Source organism: Anas platyrhynchos, chromosome 6 (assembly GCF_047663525.1).
Source record: "Anas platyrhynchos isolate ZD024472 breed Pekin duck chromosome 6, IASCAAS_PekinDuck_T2T, whole genome shotgun sequence".
Classification (NCBI taxonomy): Eukaryota; Metazoa; Chordata; class Aves; order Anseriformes; family Anatidae; genus Anas; species Anas platyrhynchos.
The window spans coordinates 40,514,528-40,531,273 of NC_092592.1; the positions used below are offsets into that span (position 1 = coordinate 40,514,528).

General features: G+C 48.7%; 1 protein-coding gene across 1 annotated transcript in view; it reads right to left on the reverse strand.

Moving 5' to 3' along the window:
• Window positions 1–16,746, reverse strand: part of TCERG1L (transcription elongation regulator 1 like) — a 69,964-nt gene that overhangs the window by 40,846 nt on the left and 12,372 nt on the right. Inside the window, exon 4 of the mRNA XM_038181573.2 lies at window positions 14,146–14,334. Coding sequence (XP_038037501.2) covers window positions 14,146–14,334 — 189 coding nt within the window. The remainder of the gene's footprint in view (window positions 1–14,145; window positions 14,335–16,746) is intronic.

Below are 16,746 nucleotides of genomic sequence, written 5' to 3' on the forward strand. Positions count from 1 at the left end.
CGGTGTCACCCATCTCTGGCCCTGCAGGGAAGCCACAAGGCGCTGCTGGGTGGCTCACCCAAGCACCAGCAGCCTGAGCGGGGACACCCCGGGGTCCTGGTGGTCCCCCCACCCCTGCCCACGCAGGAGGCACTGGGACGAGGTCTCCCTTCCCCTCTTGTTCCCTCCTGTCCCCTCTTCCCCTCCCAGCCCCTCTGCAGGAGCCCGCCAGGCACTCACTTCAGGCTTCCCCTGGCCAAGCCCCGGTGCCTGCAGAGGCACGGGACACGATCCTCACATCTCTGAAAACCCTTCAGGCTGCCCCGCAGGACTGCGAATCACAAAACTGCTCTACGCTGGGTAATTTTCATTCACTGTGATTTTAACAGGACAATTGATTCCTAGGGAAGAAGAGGAAATACGATTTCATCTCGTTTCATGCAAGCAGGTATTTACAAGATACAAATCACGACGACAGCACGGCCGCAAATATTAGATTTCAGCCTGCATTAGGCTGGCATTGTTTTAAATTACTTTTCTTCCACTAAAGTTTATCTGAGAAATTTCTTCCTCCAAAATGATCCCGACTGCTGTCATAATACACATTGCACACATGCCAAGATGTTAATTTGAGGGGAAGGAGAGGAAAATCAGCCCTTTCACGCTGGTGATGAGACGTTTAGCAAGCGGCTGCTGCTCTCCCCCTGGGCTCCCCGTCACCCCAAGCCCTGCAGGGTGTTCACACCACTTGCGCTTCAAACAACTTCACTCATTTTGAGTGAAAATTCACACATTTGCACAGGCACACGCTGAGCCGGAGCAACTCCCCCCCAGCCAGGTCCCTGCTGTCCATCAGCTCCGAGCAGAGAACAGGAGCTGGGTAAAGACCAATACCAAGCAGAACCCTGACACATGTTTTGTTCCTCCCAGAAAAGCTGCTCTCAAGAAAATAACACGAGGCTATAACTCTGTGAGGCGTGGATTGTAGGAGGACACAGCCTGACCGTGCCATGCTCCAAGGAAAACACCAGCACGTGCTCCAGCTGGAGAAACCTCCAAAAAGCCTGGGCAGAAGGCACCACGGCTGCAGGAGAGCCACGGCAGCACCTGACCTTGCCCCATTCTTTAATTAAGCAGAGACCAAAACATTTCTGCAAAATCCCGAGGGTGTATTTGTGCATCTTTGGGGTAGCGGAGGAACTTCCCACAGCCCAGCCCTGCGGGTGGGCAGGCAGAGGGATGAGTTTCGGCCTTTCTGCTGCTCCTCACACATCCTCATCTCATGAGGCCGCTTCCCAGAGGGAACAGCCCTGGGGGCAAAGCCCCAGGCCCAGCAGTGCTCCCGACACGGGGTGAGCCGGGCCAGCCGCCCCGCAGCGCCCAGAGCCCCGCCAGGCACCGCGGGGAGCCCCCAGCCCCAGCACCGCAGCGCTGCCACTCGTCAGTCAGAAGCCGCTAATTGCAGCCTGTTAAACCTCTAATTGCTGTTCGAGAAAGCCTCGCTGCTGCACAAGGGAAGGCAGAGGCTTCTTGATTGGAAAGATTTCCCGGAGGAATCGTTCTGAGATGGGTTTTTGGCCTCCTCCTTTCTCACCTTTCAGGGGACAGAGGCTCTGCACCCCGCTGTGCTCCGCACCCTTTTCTATTTCCTAATTTTCTAATATTTTTCTGATTTTTTTTTCTAATTTTCTGCACCCTTTCTCTCATTCAAGGCAAACAGCACAACCCAGCAGACATCCAGCTTCTGAGCCACTGCAGGCGGGTTCCTTGCCTGATGCCCTGCAGAGAGGAATCCCCACGGCCACCAGTCCTCGTCCTGCCCCTCGGGGCTCGGATGGTCCCGGACAGGAACCGCCAGAGGTGCCCGTAAAATTTCAACTCCAGGACCAGTCTTGATTTATTTAGTTACAGGGTTTTTAACCACCATTTAAAGTATGCTTCCTAACAGCTACATACATCAAGTGTGAAATTAGATTCCCTGCTCTCGCTTTCATTAATTAACTCCCTGAATCTCTTCCAGTCAGTGCAGACTGCGCACCATCCAGGGCACAGCTCCGGCTCCAGCTCTGCGTTTGCCGAGTTAGCTCCTCTTCCCTCAAACAGGAGAGCTGCCTTTGCCAACAAAGATTTCTTTAAGCACCAAACCATAACCGAAGCTACCCTAGCACCAACTTACCCGTTTTGCTATATTAAAACCTGGCCGTGTTCCTTCTGTCCAAACGCTGTCATCAGAAGGGCGCAGAGGTGCGCACCCAGCTCTGCCTGCTGTAAGGGGGGAGGCAGCTTCACTTTATAAAGGTGGTGCTGCTAGAACTATCCCAAAAGCTTGCACGCCTAAGAGCTGGGTGCCAACCCTAACAATGACTTTTGAGGCAGTCTGACACCCCACCTCCAACTCCTTGGCCAAAAACAGACAAACAGGCAAAACATTTTTGGAAGTTCAGTCCCGGTCAGCCCGGCACGGTGCTGGTGTTCCTCTGCCTTCCAAGTGCCACGACTGAAGTTCATTTCCATGCAGTGCATTAGGACTCATCTTCGTTTGCATTTCCACAAGCCGTATGAACTCGCTGCCACATCATAATTAAATTAATTCCTGTAATGCCCTCGGGTGCGTGCGGCCAGCAGCGCGTGTTTGCAGAGGAGATGTACACAGTGTTATTGAATCGCTCCGCGGCGAGCAGCAGCAGGACAGTTATCTTTATCCTTTTCAAAGCGATTACAGCCTTCTAAAACCAAGCAACCCAGTGAATACGATCCTCTGGAAAGCAAACAATATGCTAATAGAGAAAAAAAATCAAACATCGCCATTCTCCCAGCAAAACCATCTTTGCCTACGGTAACCAGCGTGCGCCTGCGAGCCAGCACAAGAGCGAGGCCGTGGTGCTCGTGCCGCGCCACACAGAAAGCCAAACCACTCGTTTGTGAGAAGTGAATGGAATCAGGGCGCTTATTTGGTGTGATTTACAAAGCCCACAGAATTACAGCATCCTCTGGATTTACCGGGAAAACAAGCCGTGCACGAAGTGAAGCCGAGCCTTCCTGCTCACTTAAAATACATAAATGTGGTTCCCCCAATGTGCACAGACATTTCCTCGGGGAAAGGCTTACAGCACCAGGACCGAGACAGCCCACTACCAGCATTTTAATTACTCACTGATATTTAAAATAACGTATTTATTAAGATTGATATGCAAATCTCTGTAATTTAAACATACCTGAATTCCCTGCTGTAGACTTCTTAAAGATTATTTCCCCTTAATTCCCACTCACAAAGGTCACGCTCGGGACATTACTGTTTTACTCCTCAGTAAGACACAAATGAGACGTGACTGATGGCTGAGGAGCGGCATTTGAGCCCCTGTTTTTCTAGCAGTGGTTCATGTGCGTGTCGAGGACACGCGGCTCAGCCACCGAGCTCGTTTCAGGCACCGCTGGTCCTGCTGCCTGGCAGAGCACAGCGCTCACCCTCTGCCGAACAAAAAAAAAAAGTTAGTGTGAGATTTGCCACGATCCAACAACGTCTCACCTGCTGAGCTGCCACACAGAGGGACTTTCTCACCCAAGGACCATGACACCAGGTACCGAGCAGATGGTTTTTGGGGTTATCTGTGTGCACGGGGGGACAGAGCCCCCTGTGCCACCCCCCCCAGAGCACAGGCACCAGTGAGAGCCCAGCCCCTGGGCACAGAGCAGCCCCTGGGCTTTACCCTCATTCCTCTGCCGCTCTGCCTCTGCTTGCCATGCTGATGGAAGGCCTCCATTTAGCTTTATTTTCCCTCTGAAAGCAGACAGACCGCACACCCCTTCTTTCCTGCCAGGAGAGGAAGCTGTAAGCCGGCGTCTGCCCCAAATCTACATGGGTGAAGCTGGAGGCACAGGGGCTGCACCCTGCAGAGCTGCCTCCTCCCCGGGACAGGGAATGGCTCGCAGGGCAGCGCTCCTGCCTTGTCCTGGGCATCGCATCCCCATCGCTTCCTTGCTCATGGGTGCTGCTGGGCAGCACGATGCCATGTGCCACAGAGGGACATCTCGGTGCCGTGCCCCCCTTGTGCTGCCCATCCCTAACCCCAGCAGCCCTGTAGGCACCAGGCAGTGGCTGCTCTCCAGTGCACCCCTCTGGGGTGACGCTGCTCGTTAATACATTCACATCTGCACCACGTTTATCATCTATTTCCAGTCGTATGAAAACCAACTCCAGCATAAAATTTCAATCTTGCAGTTTAATAGGATGTAATTCGGAAAGAATACAGCGAGTTGCGTGGCAGCAAACCTCCGAACTCCAGCTTGCTGGCTGTCGGAGCGAAGTAATTATTTCTGCATGAACTAATCTTTTGTGTTTTGGAGAAAAAAAACTTCAAATACTTATTTCTGGGAGGATTTGAGCTATAAATTAGTTTGGGAATTTTAAAATCAGTAACACGGGAACCAGAAGTGTGATTCCAGCTTTTTTTTCCCCATTCCTTACGTGCTTGTGCAACGAGGGTGTTTGAGCCAAGCTTTACAATGACTGGTTCTTGAAACTAGTGGGGAAGTCGACACGATGCAGTGCCTGGCAGGGTTTTTTTTGTTGTTGTTTTTTTTTTTTTTTAATTTCTGGAAAGCACAGAGGGCTGGTTAAACCGCTGCCTGCTCCTTCAGGTGTTCCCCAGAGCAGTACCAAGCCAGGCGGCCTCTCCGTTGTGCTGTTTGCTGCCAGCCCATGGGCAAACATCAGCACAGCTCCTGGGGAGCTTTCCGTCGAGCAGCTCTCACCCCGGGTGTTTGGGGCTGGGTGACATCTGCCCTCGCTTCACATCGCTCCGCAGGGTTGGGGTCCAGCAGAGCGGCCGCCGCAGACGCAGCCTGCCCAGCGCTGGTGATGGATTTTGCAATTCCAGCCCAGCCCTTTACCCAAATAATCCGTGCTTGGTTTCTGTGCAGGGCCAGCAGCAGCCCTTCCCCCTGCGGGGCTGCCAGAACTCCTGCCTTGTTTGCAGAAACATCATCAGCTCACTCCGAATGCGATCAACAGAACTAAATTTGCAATAAAATCAATGAAATTCTATTTAGCTACTCCAGGGAAGCACCTATGGCACGCTTAAGAGCGTGGAATTTAATTAATTTTCCTTATTTATATTCTGGCCAACAAGCCAAGATTCATTTTACCTCGTTAGATTTATTTACACATATATTGGGGCCAGACTGAGAGACGCAAGTCACCCAGAGACCATCCACGGGGCTCCTCGCTTCAGCTGAAGCAGCCATGGAAATCGCTCGGCGTTTCTTTCCCACCGCCGAAGAGGCTGAACGGGCAGAGCTGTTTGACTGGATAAAAGAAAGAGGTTTCTGTACGATGATTATTATAAAAAAAACATTTCCAGTGTAGGCCATAACGAGCATCTTCTACAAGAAGGAAGAAAACTGCAGATTCTGAGCAGCAGCTGCAGGAGGCACGGGATGCCTGCCTGCCTTCCCCCTCCCGGGCTGTTTCTGCACCAGGTTTACCCAGACCGGGCTCAGTACCACAGATTCAGATTAAAAGTTAAGAGCGTGCAGGCTCAGATCCCCGCTACAGCTTCCTTTCACAATGTCAAAACAAACCAACAAAATTGGCTGCAATGGCGAAACCAATAATAAAGAAAAAAAGCGAGCTTCTCGCTGAGAAGTTAAAATTTTCTCTGGTGAAATCCGAAGCAGCACCACTCCTCAGCACCTTCCCATCGTTTACATGGAGCTCAGCAAAACGTGCTCCTTCGCCGTGCTCTGAGATCCCGGGCGAGCAGCAGCCCCGCGTCACCACCCCCTGGGCTATTTGGCATCTCAGCAGCTTCGCATCCTGACTTTATTAAGCCCTGAAAACGCAGACGGAGTTCCAAACGGTTTAATTGCATAAATAAATTTCAGGGAACAACACCAGCAGTCACCAAAACGATTTGTTCCCTCGGCTGATGTAAGCCCCACGAACACCACCAGTAATTCTTGTCCGCACGTCTCCTCCTGAGGGGGGCAAGCTAACGACTGCCTTCCCCAAACCATCCCATTTTTTGTTGTATAATTTGTTTTTTTGTTTAAACAATTTGTTGTTTAATTTGTTTTTTTTTTTTTTTTTTCTCAGAAGACTCCTGCTACTCTGACAATATATGAAGTTTGGATACGAGACTGCTCTAAGCAACAGAAACTAAATGGCAGTCTGCAGCGGGGAAAAAATGTGGAGCAGGAAGATCCTTTATGGAAAGGTGTCCCAGGGTGCAAAAAGATGCCTCGTGCTGCTGATGAGGAGGAGCTGAACGGACCCACACGGGCACTGAAGTGTGAGAGCAGGGGTACAGAGCACAGGGGTACAGAACTCAGCGCCTCGGGAGGAGACGGGAGGTGGAAGAGCCAAGGGCTTTTCTCAATGGAAAAGGGAATCCCAGGATGGGGAGCAGCCCCGGGGAAGGCTGGCATCCACGGCTGGATGAGACAGGACTTCAAAACTCCTGAGACAGACGTGAGGATAATGTGAGGGATGATCACAGGGCACCAGGAGAAAGCCAAGCTCTAGCTGAGCTCACCGCATGTGTGCCATGGTGAGGGGGGCAGCAGCCCCGGGGTGCAGCGCAGCACAGGGAGCAGAGAGAAATACAATCACTGCTTCCTCACCCGCCTCGTCCTTCCTCTTTTTGATATTAGTGCTCATCTCTCAAGTATCAGCAGCGATAACCGCCTAGGTCTGCGGCTTATTTGTCTCTTGAATGGGGAAGGAAACACCCCGCAGGTATTTTGGCAGAGTAGCTGCTATCGCTACCACACGGAATGCGATTTCAGCTCCCTGCAGCAGCGTGCCAGCACTGCTCAAAGGGAAAAAAACCTACTACTTGTTTTAACAAGTAGTTAAACAGAGTAAATTAAGTCCGACTTTTATGACATTTACCATGCAAACAGCTGGGCATGAATGGAAGGATTTGGGTTGTTTGCCTTTTCTAACTAGGACATGAAATATTTAATTAGGATTTTGCTATTGTCAACACCCCGATGGCACGCTGGGGACACTGAGCCCATTCTGCCCGGTGTGCCCGCTGCCCCTGGGCACGGGGATCCTGCAAGAGATGGATGGAGCCCCGCAGAGGTACAGCCCCTGCACGGAGTGCCTCTGTCCCACCAGGGCACCCTGCCTTCTGCCTGCTCTTAATCACGTCAGTGCTATTCCAGAAATTATTCCAGAAATCCCCAGCTCTCTCTGCAGCCTAACTGAACCGTGATCCAGAAAGCCAGTCCAGATCTGTCTGTCCCCTTACTTGCATCAATAAGTGTCCCCTGACTGACTTCATCTTTCAGTGGGGATGGTGTGGGAAACTTCAGGAACAAAGTCCTGCCCAACACCTCCCTGCAGTGTTACCTCTGTGACAACTCCGCACCAGCCGCGCCGTGCTGGGCCACCAAAACCAGGCTGCATTTCCACAAAGAATCACTGTCAGGACGATCGCCCAGCTGCTGGAGGAGCCTTCACTGGGCAGCTGAGCGCTTCAGCGTTCAGCAGGGATTTGCTGTCCAGCAGCAGGAGAAAATTGGGATTTAAATGTGATCCCTGGCACGATTCTAGCTCCGAAAACCGCTGTACGCACGCGCCTTCCTTCGCATGTGCCAACACAGATATAAAACCGAGAGGTAATTTTATGCTGAATATTAGGTCGAGTAGGAAGTTATCACTTTAATAACTATAAACATTCATTTGCTTGCTTCGTTACACAGCATTAAAGCCGGGCAGATCATTTACAACGAGCTTGTTAGAACCACTCAGTATTCAGAGTCGAGCTCGGTGTTACTGCTAGACACAGGACACCCAGAAATGAGGAGGGGAAAAAAGCTTCCCAAGGATATTAATGCCAAATGTTTGTTGGGAATGTTTGGAATTGCTCCTGATTTTCCATAAACGTTACCTCTTGCTCAGCTGCCATCTATGAATTCCGGGAATGTCTGGGCCAGGCACTCACAGCTAACAAATGCAGAAGGAAAATTGCCACCGTGTGAATTATCATCGTGTTCCCTGGGGAAAAGCAAAAAGCCACCACCAAAGCCCAGACCAGCAGAGCCCAGAGAAGCTGTCTGAATGCCAGACAAGTACAAGTTTGTGTTTGTTTGTTTTTTAAGATTATTTTTTTTAATTCATGATTTTGTAGTTGCACCAGAGGCTGGATAAAGCCCCCCCGCAGTGAAACACCGACTGCTGCGGTCCAACACCGGCTCAGCTCTGCTGCCACGTGGCTCTGGGTAGCTTCAAGGCACCAGAGGGCTGACCTTGCTCCTTAATTAACATCCAGACAAAATAATTGCTACAGACAGGCAGTACCTAGCCCTGCCATTCAGTCTCAGGGAGGAGCAGGACGTGAGGATTGCACAGCCGTAACTGCACCGCCTCTCCCCACCCAGTGGGACCCCAGCACTCCGCATAGCCAACGCCTCTCCTCACTGTGAAGAAGCTGTTTTTTCCCCCCAAAACGCCATTAAAATAACTGAGTAATTGTTGTTATGAAAACGTGTTTTGTATCAGCAGAATTTGCTAATGAAGCAAGCTGACAGACACATGAAAGAGCATGTAGAAAAACCCTGGCACTCAGAGGTGTTTTGAACATATAATGACGCTTGGCCGTTAAGTTACTGATAGGAAAAATACTTAGTCACTTCCCAGCTGTTCTGTGGCAGGGTAAAACATTAAATTTAAACCATTAAATAATTCTGAAAGGAAGAGAACAGGTGGCAAATGGCTTCTATGGCAGATGGTGCCTTTTTTAATATTTGTACTCGCTGCTAATTTAGAGAGTCCATAACCACACACTCCTACCTTACCTTTCCCATTTGAATAATTAACAAATTGTATGTGAAGAAACAAATACCCCAGCTCCTAATACAGTAGCCATAAGAAAGGCATTAGAGATCGCCAGATATCCTACACCTGAAGTACCATGTAACTTGAAATCTGGAAGTTTCTCGGGTTTTGGTTTGGTGGTAGTGGGTTTTTTTGCTTGCTTGTTTTAAGAGAGTCCTCTTCAAAGGCTTGGCTTGATACTGCTGGAAAATTAAGTTCCCTCTTTACCAGCAGAGCAAATAAGTAGGAAGATAGAGCACAGATAGCTGTGTAGCTGTATCTCCACAAGCTCCTGTTTAGTCTTTATGTTAGATCTGGCACAAAACCCAAGCTAACAGCAAGGCTGACATTACATGGAACATTTTCCCTGGCACATGTAGGAGCAGAACCACCAACAGATGAAAAAGGAAGAAAGGAAGAAATAAACCTAGAACCAAGCTCCAATCGCATTTCTGGACCTTTCTCAATTTTAGCTGATTGATCTTAAACCACTTCCCCCGTGCTCAGCAGAACCGAGCAGCTCACCAAGCACTGTGCTCAGACACTTCTCACTGTTTTACCAGCTTGCTCTACAGAACTGTGCCGTACCTGCCTTATGCTGGTTCTTCTTCCCAGCCTAAAAGCAGGAACTCTGCCCTGGCCGAGACACCCAAGGGCAGGCTGTGGCTGAGCATATGGGAGACTAGACAGAGGCCCTGACAACTAGGGAAAATTGAGGAGTTTAGCTTTGTTTAAAAATATCAAGGGAAAAGAAAAAAAAAGAACTTTTGTAAACAAAAGTGGCACCAAAAAAAGCACGCTCAGCTTGTAGTAGGGAAATGCTAACATTATCTTTCAATTCTACGTTCTGGCAGACAGCAAACAGAGCAATGCATCTGGCAGCTGTACAGGTTCCTCGCATTTGTTTCATAAACTGACCACCACTGGGCTCATCTGGATTGGCTTAAGATCAGCAACTTTAACACAAGAAGGGCCAAAGAAGAGAAAAACTGGAAATCGAATCTGCCAGACATCAGTTCTCATCTGCAAAGATTTCAGGTATCACACTGCCACAGAAACCTACCCATCCACTGCCTGGGACAAAGCTCCGTGACTTTCCCAAGGTACCTCCACACCGTATATATAAATTCTAAATATATTTTTTTTAAAAAAGGAGAGCGGAACACCAGAATGAGAAGTGCCAGAAGCAGCAGCACCAGCCCCTGGGGCTGAATGCTTTGTGTTCCCCCAGCACTGTGCTCCTGAAGCTCCAGGAGCCCTCCTGGGGGAGGCCAGCGCAGTGCAGGACCGGGATATGCCCCCAGCATCCCATTACCAACAGGGCCTCACCTGTGGGGCCAGCAGGGAGCAGCACAGCTGGGCTGGAAACCTCCCTAGAAATAGATAATCAGTCAATTATAGGCTTATTGATCGAACAAACTGCAGTGACTGGAAATACAATGTACACATGGCGGTGCAACACCCACCTCTGGAGTAATCCATTGAGGGCCGATAGCAAAGCACCCTGCTCAGCCTGACACCAAGCAGGTTTAACGCGGGAATAATTTAACCTTCTGCTTTGTTCCTTAAGTTCATTCATACCACCAGAACATCGCCTCACATGCTTTAGACAAGGAGAACATGGGAAGTTCATTAATTACCACGTTACTTTATAAATCATACATGAAACAAGAAAAACGCGGCTGCCCCAGGGCCCGCAGATTATGTGCTCTCAAAGATTTATTTTTCTGGGAGAACTGTAAGTCATCCCTAATAAACGTCAACACGCTGATGTTTTTAACAGAAAGGCAGACAGGGTTACAAAGTACGCTATGCACTTGGGATTATCTGTAAATTAAATTGCTCTTTCTTGAGGCTTTCCCGGTCATTACCTCACAGGGCAATGCAGACATTTATGTTTGACAGCAGAGAGCCGCCTTTGGCCAGCTGACCATTTCTGTCCTGGAAGTGAAATCTAGCTGCACCACCTTGGCTGCGGGGTATTTCGGAGGAGACAGGAGGCAGCTGCAGCACGCACAGCAGAGCTTATTTCTAACGCTTCTGCAAAGCTTTTTGCCAGCGTGTCTCTTTGCCCTTTCACTCATGCCTATCCAAACTCTGATTCATTCATTAGCATTTATGAACACACACACAAACACACACGTATTTATTTAATCAGGTTGCTATGTCTGTATTTATGGACCTGGTCAGCTGGCGCTGCCCCATCCTCAGAGCCACCCCGGCCCCAAGGGCAGACATCAATTCAGAACACACCGAGCGCGGCACAAGTTCAGGAAGCTTTTCATCAAGCTCATGTTGACAAAGATAATTTAAAATGAACACCTTAGAGTCCTCTTTACTGCGAGCACAATAAAAAGGAATTTCATAAAAATGTTTTATGTAAGCCTTTGCAAAGGAAATAGCCATCCCTCCAGAGATGATGATTAATAGAGAAAAATGGTTAGCTGAATCTCCGGTTTATTTTGTATGTACTGGGCATTTCCAAGCTTTCTTTTCTAAAAAGCTGCTATATATTCTGTAGGAGAACACACCCAGAAGTGTGTGGTTTACTGTGAAAGATTGATAATAGGATGATTGCTCAGGCACTCAAAGCATGATAGTTGATAGCCTATCACACACTCGTTCGAAAGGAAAGCAACAATTATCATGGCCTGACATGTTTATCATTGCAGCGCTGAGCCAGTTATCTGCGCGGCAGAGCTCCACAATATTAGAATATTCTCTCACGCCTAACACAACTCACGCAGGGCTCGCTACTGCAGCTGTAAATCACAAGTCCTGTGACTGCTTCTTCCAAGAGCGCCCGAGCATCTCAATTCAAGCAAGAACACAGCTGGCATCCACATTTGGTTTTCGGCATGGAAGAAGAACGATTTTCTTCCCCTCTGGATTCTCCTCCAAGATGCTCGCTTGCGAAGAGGCACAATAATCTCTGTGGGTCAAAGAACTCTGTGGGAAGTGCCACCAGCTCTGCCAACCCCCTGCCCTAGAGAGGGACCCCAGCTGCCTGGCTTCCCTGCCCCTAATTCCAGGCCTGGGCCCCGCTACCCAGCGCTGGAGCAGCCAGGTGACAGTGTGCTCCCCTGGACGATGACTGAAGTCTTTCTGCATACCTTGTAGGTGACCCAGGGACAGGGATTCAGGCAGGTGCTGCCTCGTTCATGAGCTCTGCCTCTTCCTCCTGCTCCCACGATGGGCCTGCTTCGGAGTGGCCTGCCTCGTCCTCTTCTTCCTCCTTCCCCTTCTTAGTCACGTTTCTTCTTTTACTAAGGGACCTGGTTTCAAATCCACTGCTTCTCCTCGAGTACAGGGACGGCTGATACCAGCACAGCTTGGCCCTGGTTCAGCTGCGGGGCCTGAACTAGAGGTCCAGGCCCAGAGGCATTTGCCTCCTCTTGACGGAGCCGAACGGTCCTGAGAGCATCTGATGGGCACAGCCAGCCCCAGAGCAGATCAGGGCATACCTTTCTAGAACATTCTGTCATCTTTTTAGGATCCCGCCTTTGTTCCTGAATTCCAAAGCCATGGGAGGCGACAATCCCGATAAATACCTGCCCACGTCCTCCCACACACCTTGCCACCCGCTGCCGTCCTGCCCCGGGTGGCATTCTTAAATAGTTGGTTAACCTCACACAAAGCTGCAAACACAGGCAGGAGGCATGGCAACAGGACCGTGCTAGCCTGAACAACCCACAGATATTAAAATCTGGTCAGATCCATTGTTATCCCAACCCACAGCCACCCAAAGGGCTGCCGTGGTTTAGCCTGGAGGCAGCTCAGCGCCACAGCCACTCGCTCACATCCCCACGGGGATGGGGAGGGAACCAGAGAACAGGGGGTGGGATAAAGGCACTTTAATGGGACAGAGAAGGAAGAGAAATAGATATGTAACATCTACCCAAAACAAGGGATGCACAACGCAATCGCTCCTCTCCCACCAGTCGGTGCCCAGCCAGACCCAGCAGCGGCAGCTCCCCCAGACAGCCACCCCATAGTCCTTGTCCCACACCACACGGCAGGGAACCCCCCTTTGGGCTGCTCAAACCAAGACAATATTCTGAAGAGAGTACAGCTCTGTCCTACAGTCTGACAGGCTTTATTCCGACGGGAACGTTTGCCCCTCAGGCTCCCTGAAGATAAACACGCTGCCGTACTTCCTCAGCAGTCATTTATCTGAGTGGTTCTAATGACTGCTCAACAGGAACAATAATCACTGAGATACATTGCTCATACAAAGATCTCATCTGAACAGCCAATATCATAACCGCACACTTTCCCCAAATTTTAATCTCGCTGTATTTTGCTGTGGTACACTTCAAGCATCAAAAAAATGCAAAATGCACCAAAAATAAAATTTTAAACTTAACTGATATACTGTATTTCAAAAATATATACTTAAGCATTCAAAGCACAAATAGTTTCAAATATTATCCCAAAGACTTAAATCAGACAGACTTCCACAGCAGGTTAGGGATGCCACAGTATCTCCCTGGGTATCACGTTCAGAAAGCTGTTAAGTGATGTCACGCTAATAAAACAGCTTTTCCAGTAAGCACCACATCCAAACCTATCATGAATGTAGAAAACCAAGGCTCCACTCCTCCAGTATATTTTATGAACAGCCAAACCACCTACCTGTCTTAAGTATTGTTCTACATCTGCAGTTCTTGGCAGCCTGCAGCTCCCTCACGAGGGGAGCGGAGGGGCAGGTGCTGAGCTCTGCTCTCTGGGGACAGCGCCAGGACCCGAGGGAACGGCATGGAGCTGGGACAGGGGAGGGTCAGGCTGGGGGTTAGTGAAAGGGGGTCGGGCACTGGGACAGGCTCCCAGGGATGTGGGCACAGCACCGAGCTGCTGGAGTACAAGAAGCATTAGGACAACACTCTCAGATGTAGGGTTTGGTTCTGGGTGGGCCTGCATGGAGCCAGGAGTTGGACTTGATGCTCCCACTGGGTCGCTTTAACTTGGGATATTCCATGATTCTGTTTCTGGCAGATACCTTTCAGCTGCCAACACCACAACCTGAGGATCTGCTGCAAAGGCTGAGTGCCACTAAGGCCGTGTTTTACAGATGTGATAGAGGATGCAACTCAATTCATGTAATACCCATAAATGTCAAAGCACATCTAAAAACTACTAACGCATAAGAGTTTTGAACTCACTATTACCACACTTTCAGAAAGCACCTCTAAACAATACCAGAAAAAATAACTTGAATTCCAGAAAAACACTTGTAACCAGTAAATATTTCTCAGAGCACACAACAAGGCTCATACACGGAAGCCTCTCTCCATTGCAAAGCATAATAAGCTGCTTCTTAATGCCAACAAGAATAGCCTTACCTGGAAAAGGCGAAGTCAACACTGGAATTTTGATAGGTGAGAAGGTCAGCACGTGGCAGGGTTGGATGCTCGGAGGTGAAGGTCCTTGAGGGCCTTCAGACTCCACGGACATCATCGCTGCAGTGGCCGCTGCGGCCAACGCGAGGGTTTGATTGCTGCTGACGGGTTTAAGGCTATTCTGGCAACCACCTGGGGAAGAATGAGATACGACATTTTATTGTCAATTGGAAACCAGTGGATTTACGTCGCAATGGCTTCAGCATTTTGAGTTTTAACACAAGTTGGCACAACGACATGGAACGTCCTCCACCTGGCTTCCACTACACGAGTCCACCTTCACGAGATGCTAGGCATTGAAAATACTTTAACACTGCTTTTGAAACCTTTGAATTTTCTGCAAAAAGCACACGTAATGGCACCATTTAAATATAAGTTTTACTTTATACAATGCCTTGTCCAAGGCTATGGGACTCGTGCAGCACCACAGGCACCAGAGCCCTTGCCCACCTCACTGCCATTATTCCAAGTCCGAGCCTGTGGTTAGTGCATTTTCAGATATTTAAACCCCATGCACGTGAACATACCACTATAACCTGGAGGGACAAAGCAGAGTAATATTGGGTGATACATAAGCTGTGCAGTTATTAAATTTAAATGAAAAAATCAATAATAAATGAAGTCAACAGGTTGAGTGTATCGACCGGTATTTACTTCATCTGCCATGGCTTCACAGCTCTTCACGAACAGCCTGATTCTGACTTTTCCTAAATATAAGCCATCTGATTCCACATCTGAATCTTTGTGTTGCCTGTTATATTCAGCATCCAGTGTTAGTGCTACCTGCTGGACTGTTGTCCTGGTAGATGCCAGAAAATACCTGAGTTCTGCAAGTTTTATTTAATAGTAACATTCATCCTGAAACCACGCCATGCAGAAAATTCTGATCATCTTACAGAGCAACTCTGAAGTTGTCCACCAAACGTAGGCTCAAATTCACTTTTGACTGTGTAAGATTTACCTTAAAGTCTAGCAAGCTTAAGGGGTAGACCTTTAGAGCTCAATCTTGTCTAAGTATGCTAAATAAACAAGAAAATGAGTAGTAAAAAGTCTTAAGGAAAGAAACTAATTTGACAAACACCAGCTGTTACTCCCTCTGTACTCAGCTATGTATTCAAAAATTAAGCAATCATTAGCTTATTATGTTATTTAGCAAATGTTTGCAGTTCATGTGGAAATCCTTCAGGCAGTAAGAGCCAACTGTAGCTCTGCAAAAAAAAACTATTTGCTCAGACACATCACAGCAGGCATTTCAGACAGTTCCCAGATATTTTTTGTACCTCTGCCTGGCCCCAGAGCACCCGCTGCCCACCAGGCATGGGCCCAGGACACATCAGAAGGTGGGAAGGCAGCTCGGCATCGTGCCTTGGGCAAGGAGGGTGCTGCCATGGTCAGAGGTGGTGGACGCACCCCCAGCAAGCCACAGCCCAGCTCTGGAGCCCAGCTACCTCACCCAGGGTTTCATTCTGCATTCACACACCTGAAACTTTTTGCATTTTAGCTGCCAAGTGCTGTTTTGCACTGGGGGAGAAAAGTGGGTCAGTGTTTTGGAAGGAATATGTTTTGGTTACAGCTAATTGGGGCTCTTGAGGTTATCTATTGTGCTAACTTTTGGCAGCTTTGCTTCTAACTCTTCGTAATAATTATTGCCAACAAAATAAGCTCTCTCTCTTAGCAGAACAGAAGTCAATGTTCTCAGCAAGCACCACAGAAAAAATTCCATTATCGCTACTGCATTTGTCAATTCCAAGCAGAACCCATTTAAAATACCTGCACACGCACTAATAGGACAGGCATGCGGGCAAAAACACACACAGTAACAAACAATATTAAAGGTTTAACCATTCAACCGCCAATAGATGAAAAATAGATTATTCTGCCAACGTCACAACGGAAACATCAAAACTAGCAGTGTCCAGCTACTCCAGCCGTTTCACCAGTTTTCATGTTTCTTCACCTGAGAGCTAACACAGCGCATCGGTGAGGTTAAACACCTCACCCCCAAGAAATCGCACTCCCTGCTAATCCCAGCCAGCCTCAGGTGGGGAGAAAGAAATCAACAAAACTTCTTCCGTAACTCTTATGAAAATTAATGTTGCATGGAAAAATTACTTTCCTACTGGCTTCCTACAGGGTACACAAGCCGCAAGGTTGTTTACTTCTCAATTGATTCTTATTTTGGAGAAGATGCAAATCCCCCAAAGAGCCCAGGAAAGCAGCGAAATAACCGAAGTCTTCTCTGCTTGGACAGCCAAAGTCTTCTATGAGCACAGACGAGTAAAACTCTTGAAGCAGTAGAGTTAGCAGGGCTTCCTTATTAAAGTTTCATCAATTCCGTTATTAAAGTTTCATGAGTCAGCCGAAAGAGAAGTTTCGGTGATTTCCCTGCCTTTGATGAGGTTCTCTCCCCCTCTCTCCTACTAAATAATTCCATCAAGCAAGGACTACCCCTGTAATTGTTAATACTTGAGAGTACATCACCAGCAGGGTGCCTGGGGGTCATCAAGCCCATCTCTTCCTTTGCAGTCAACTGAGCAACCCATC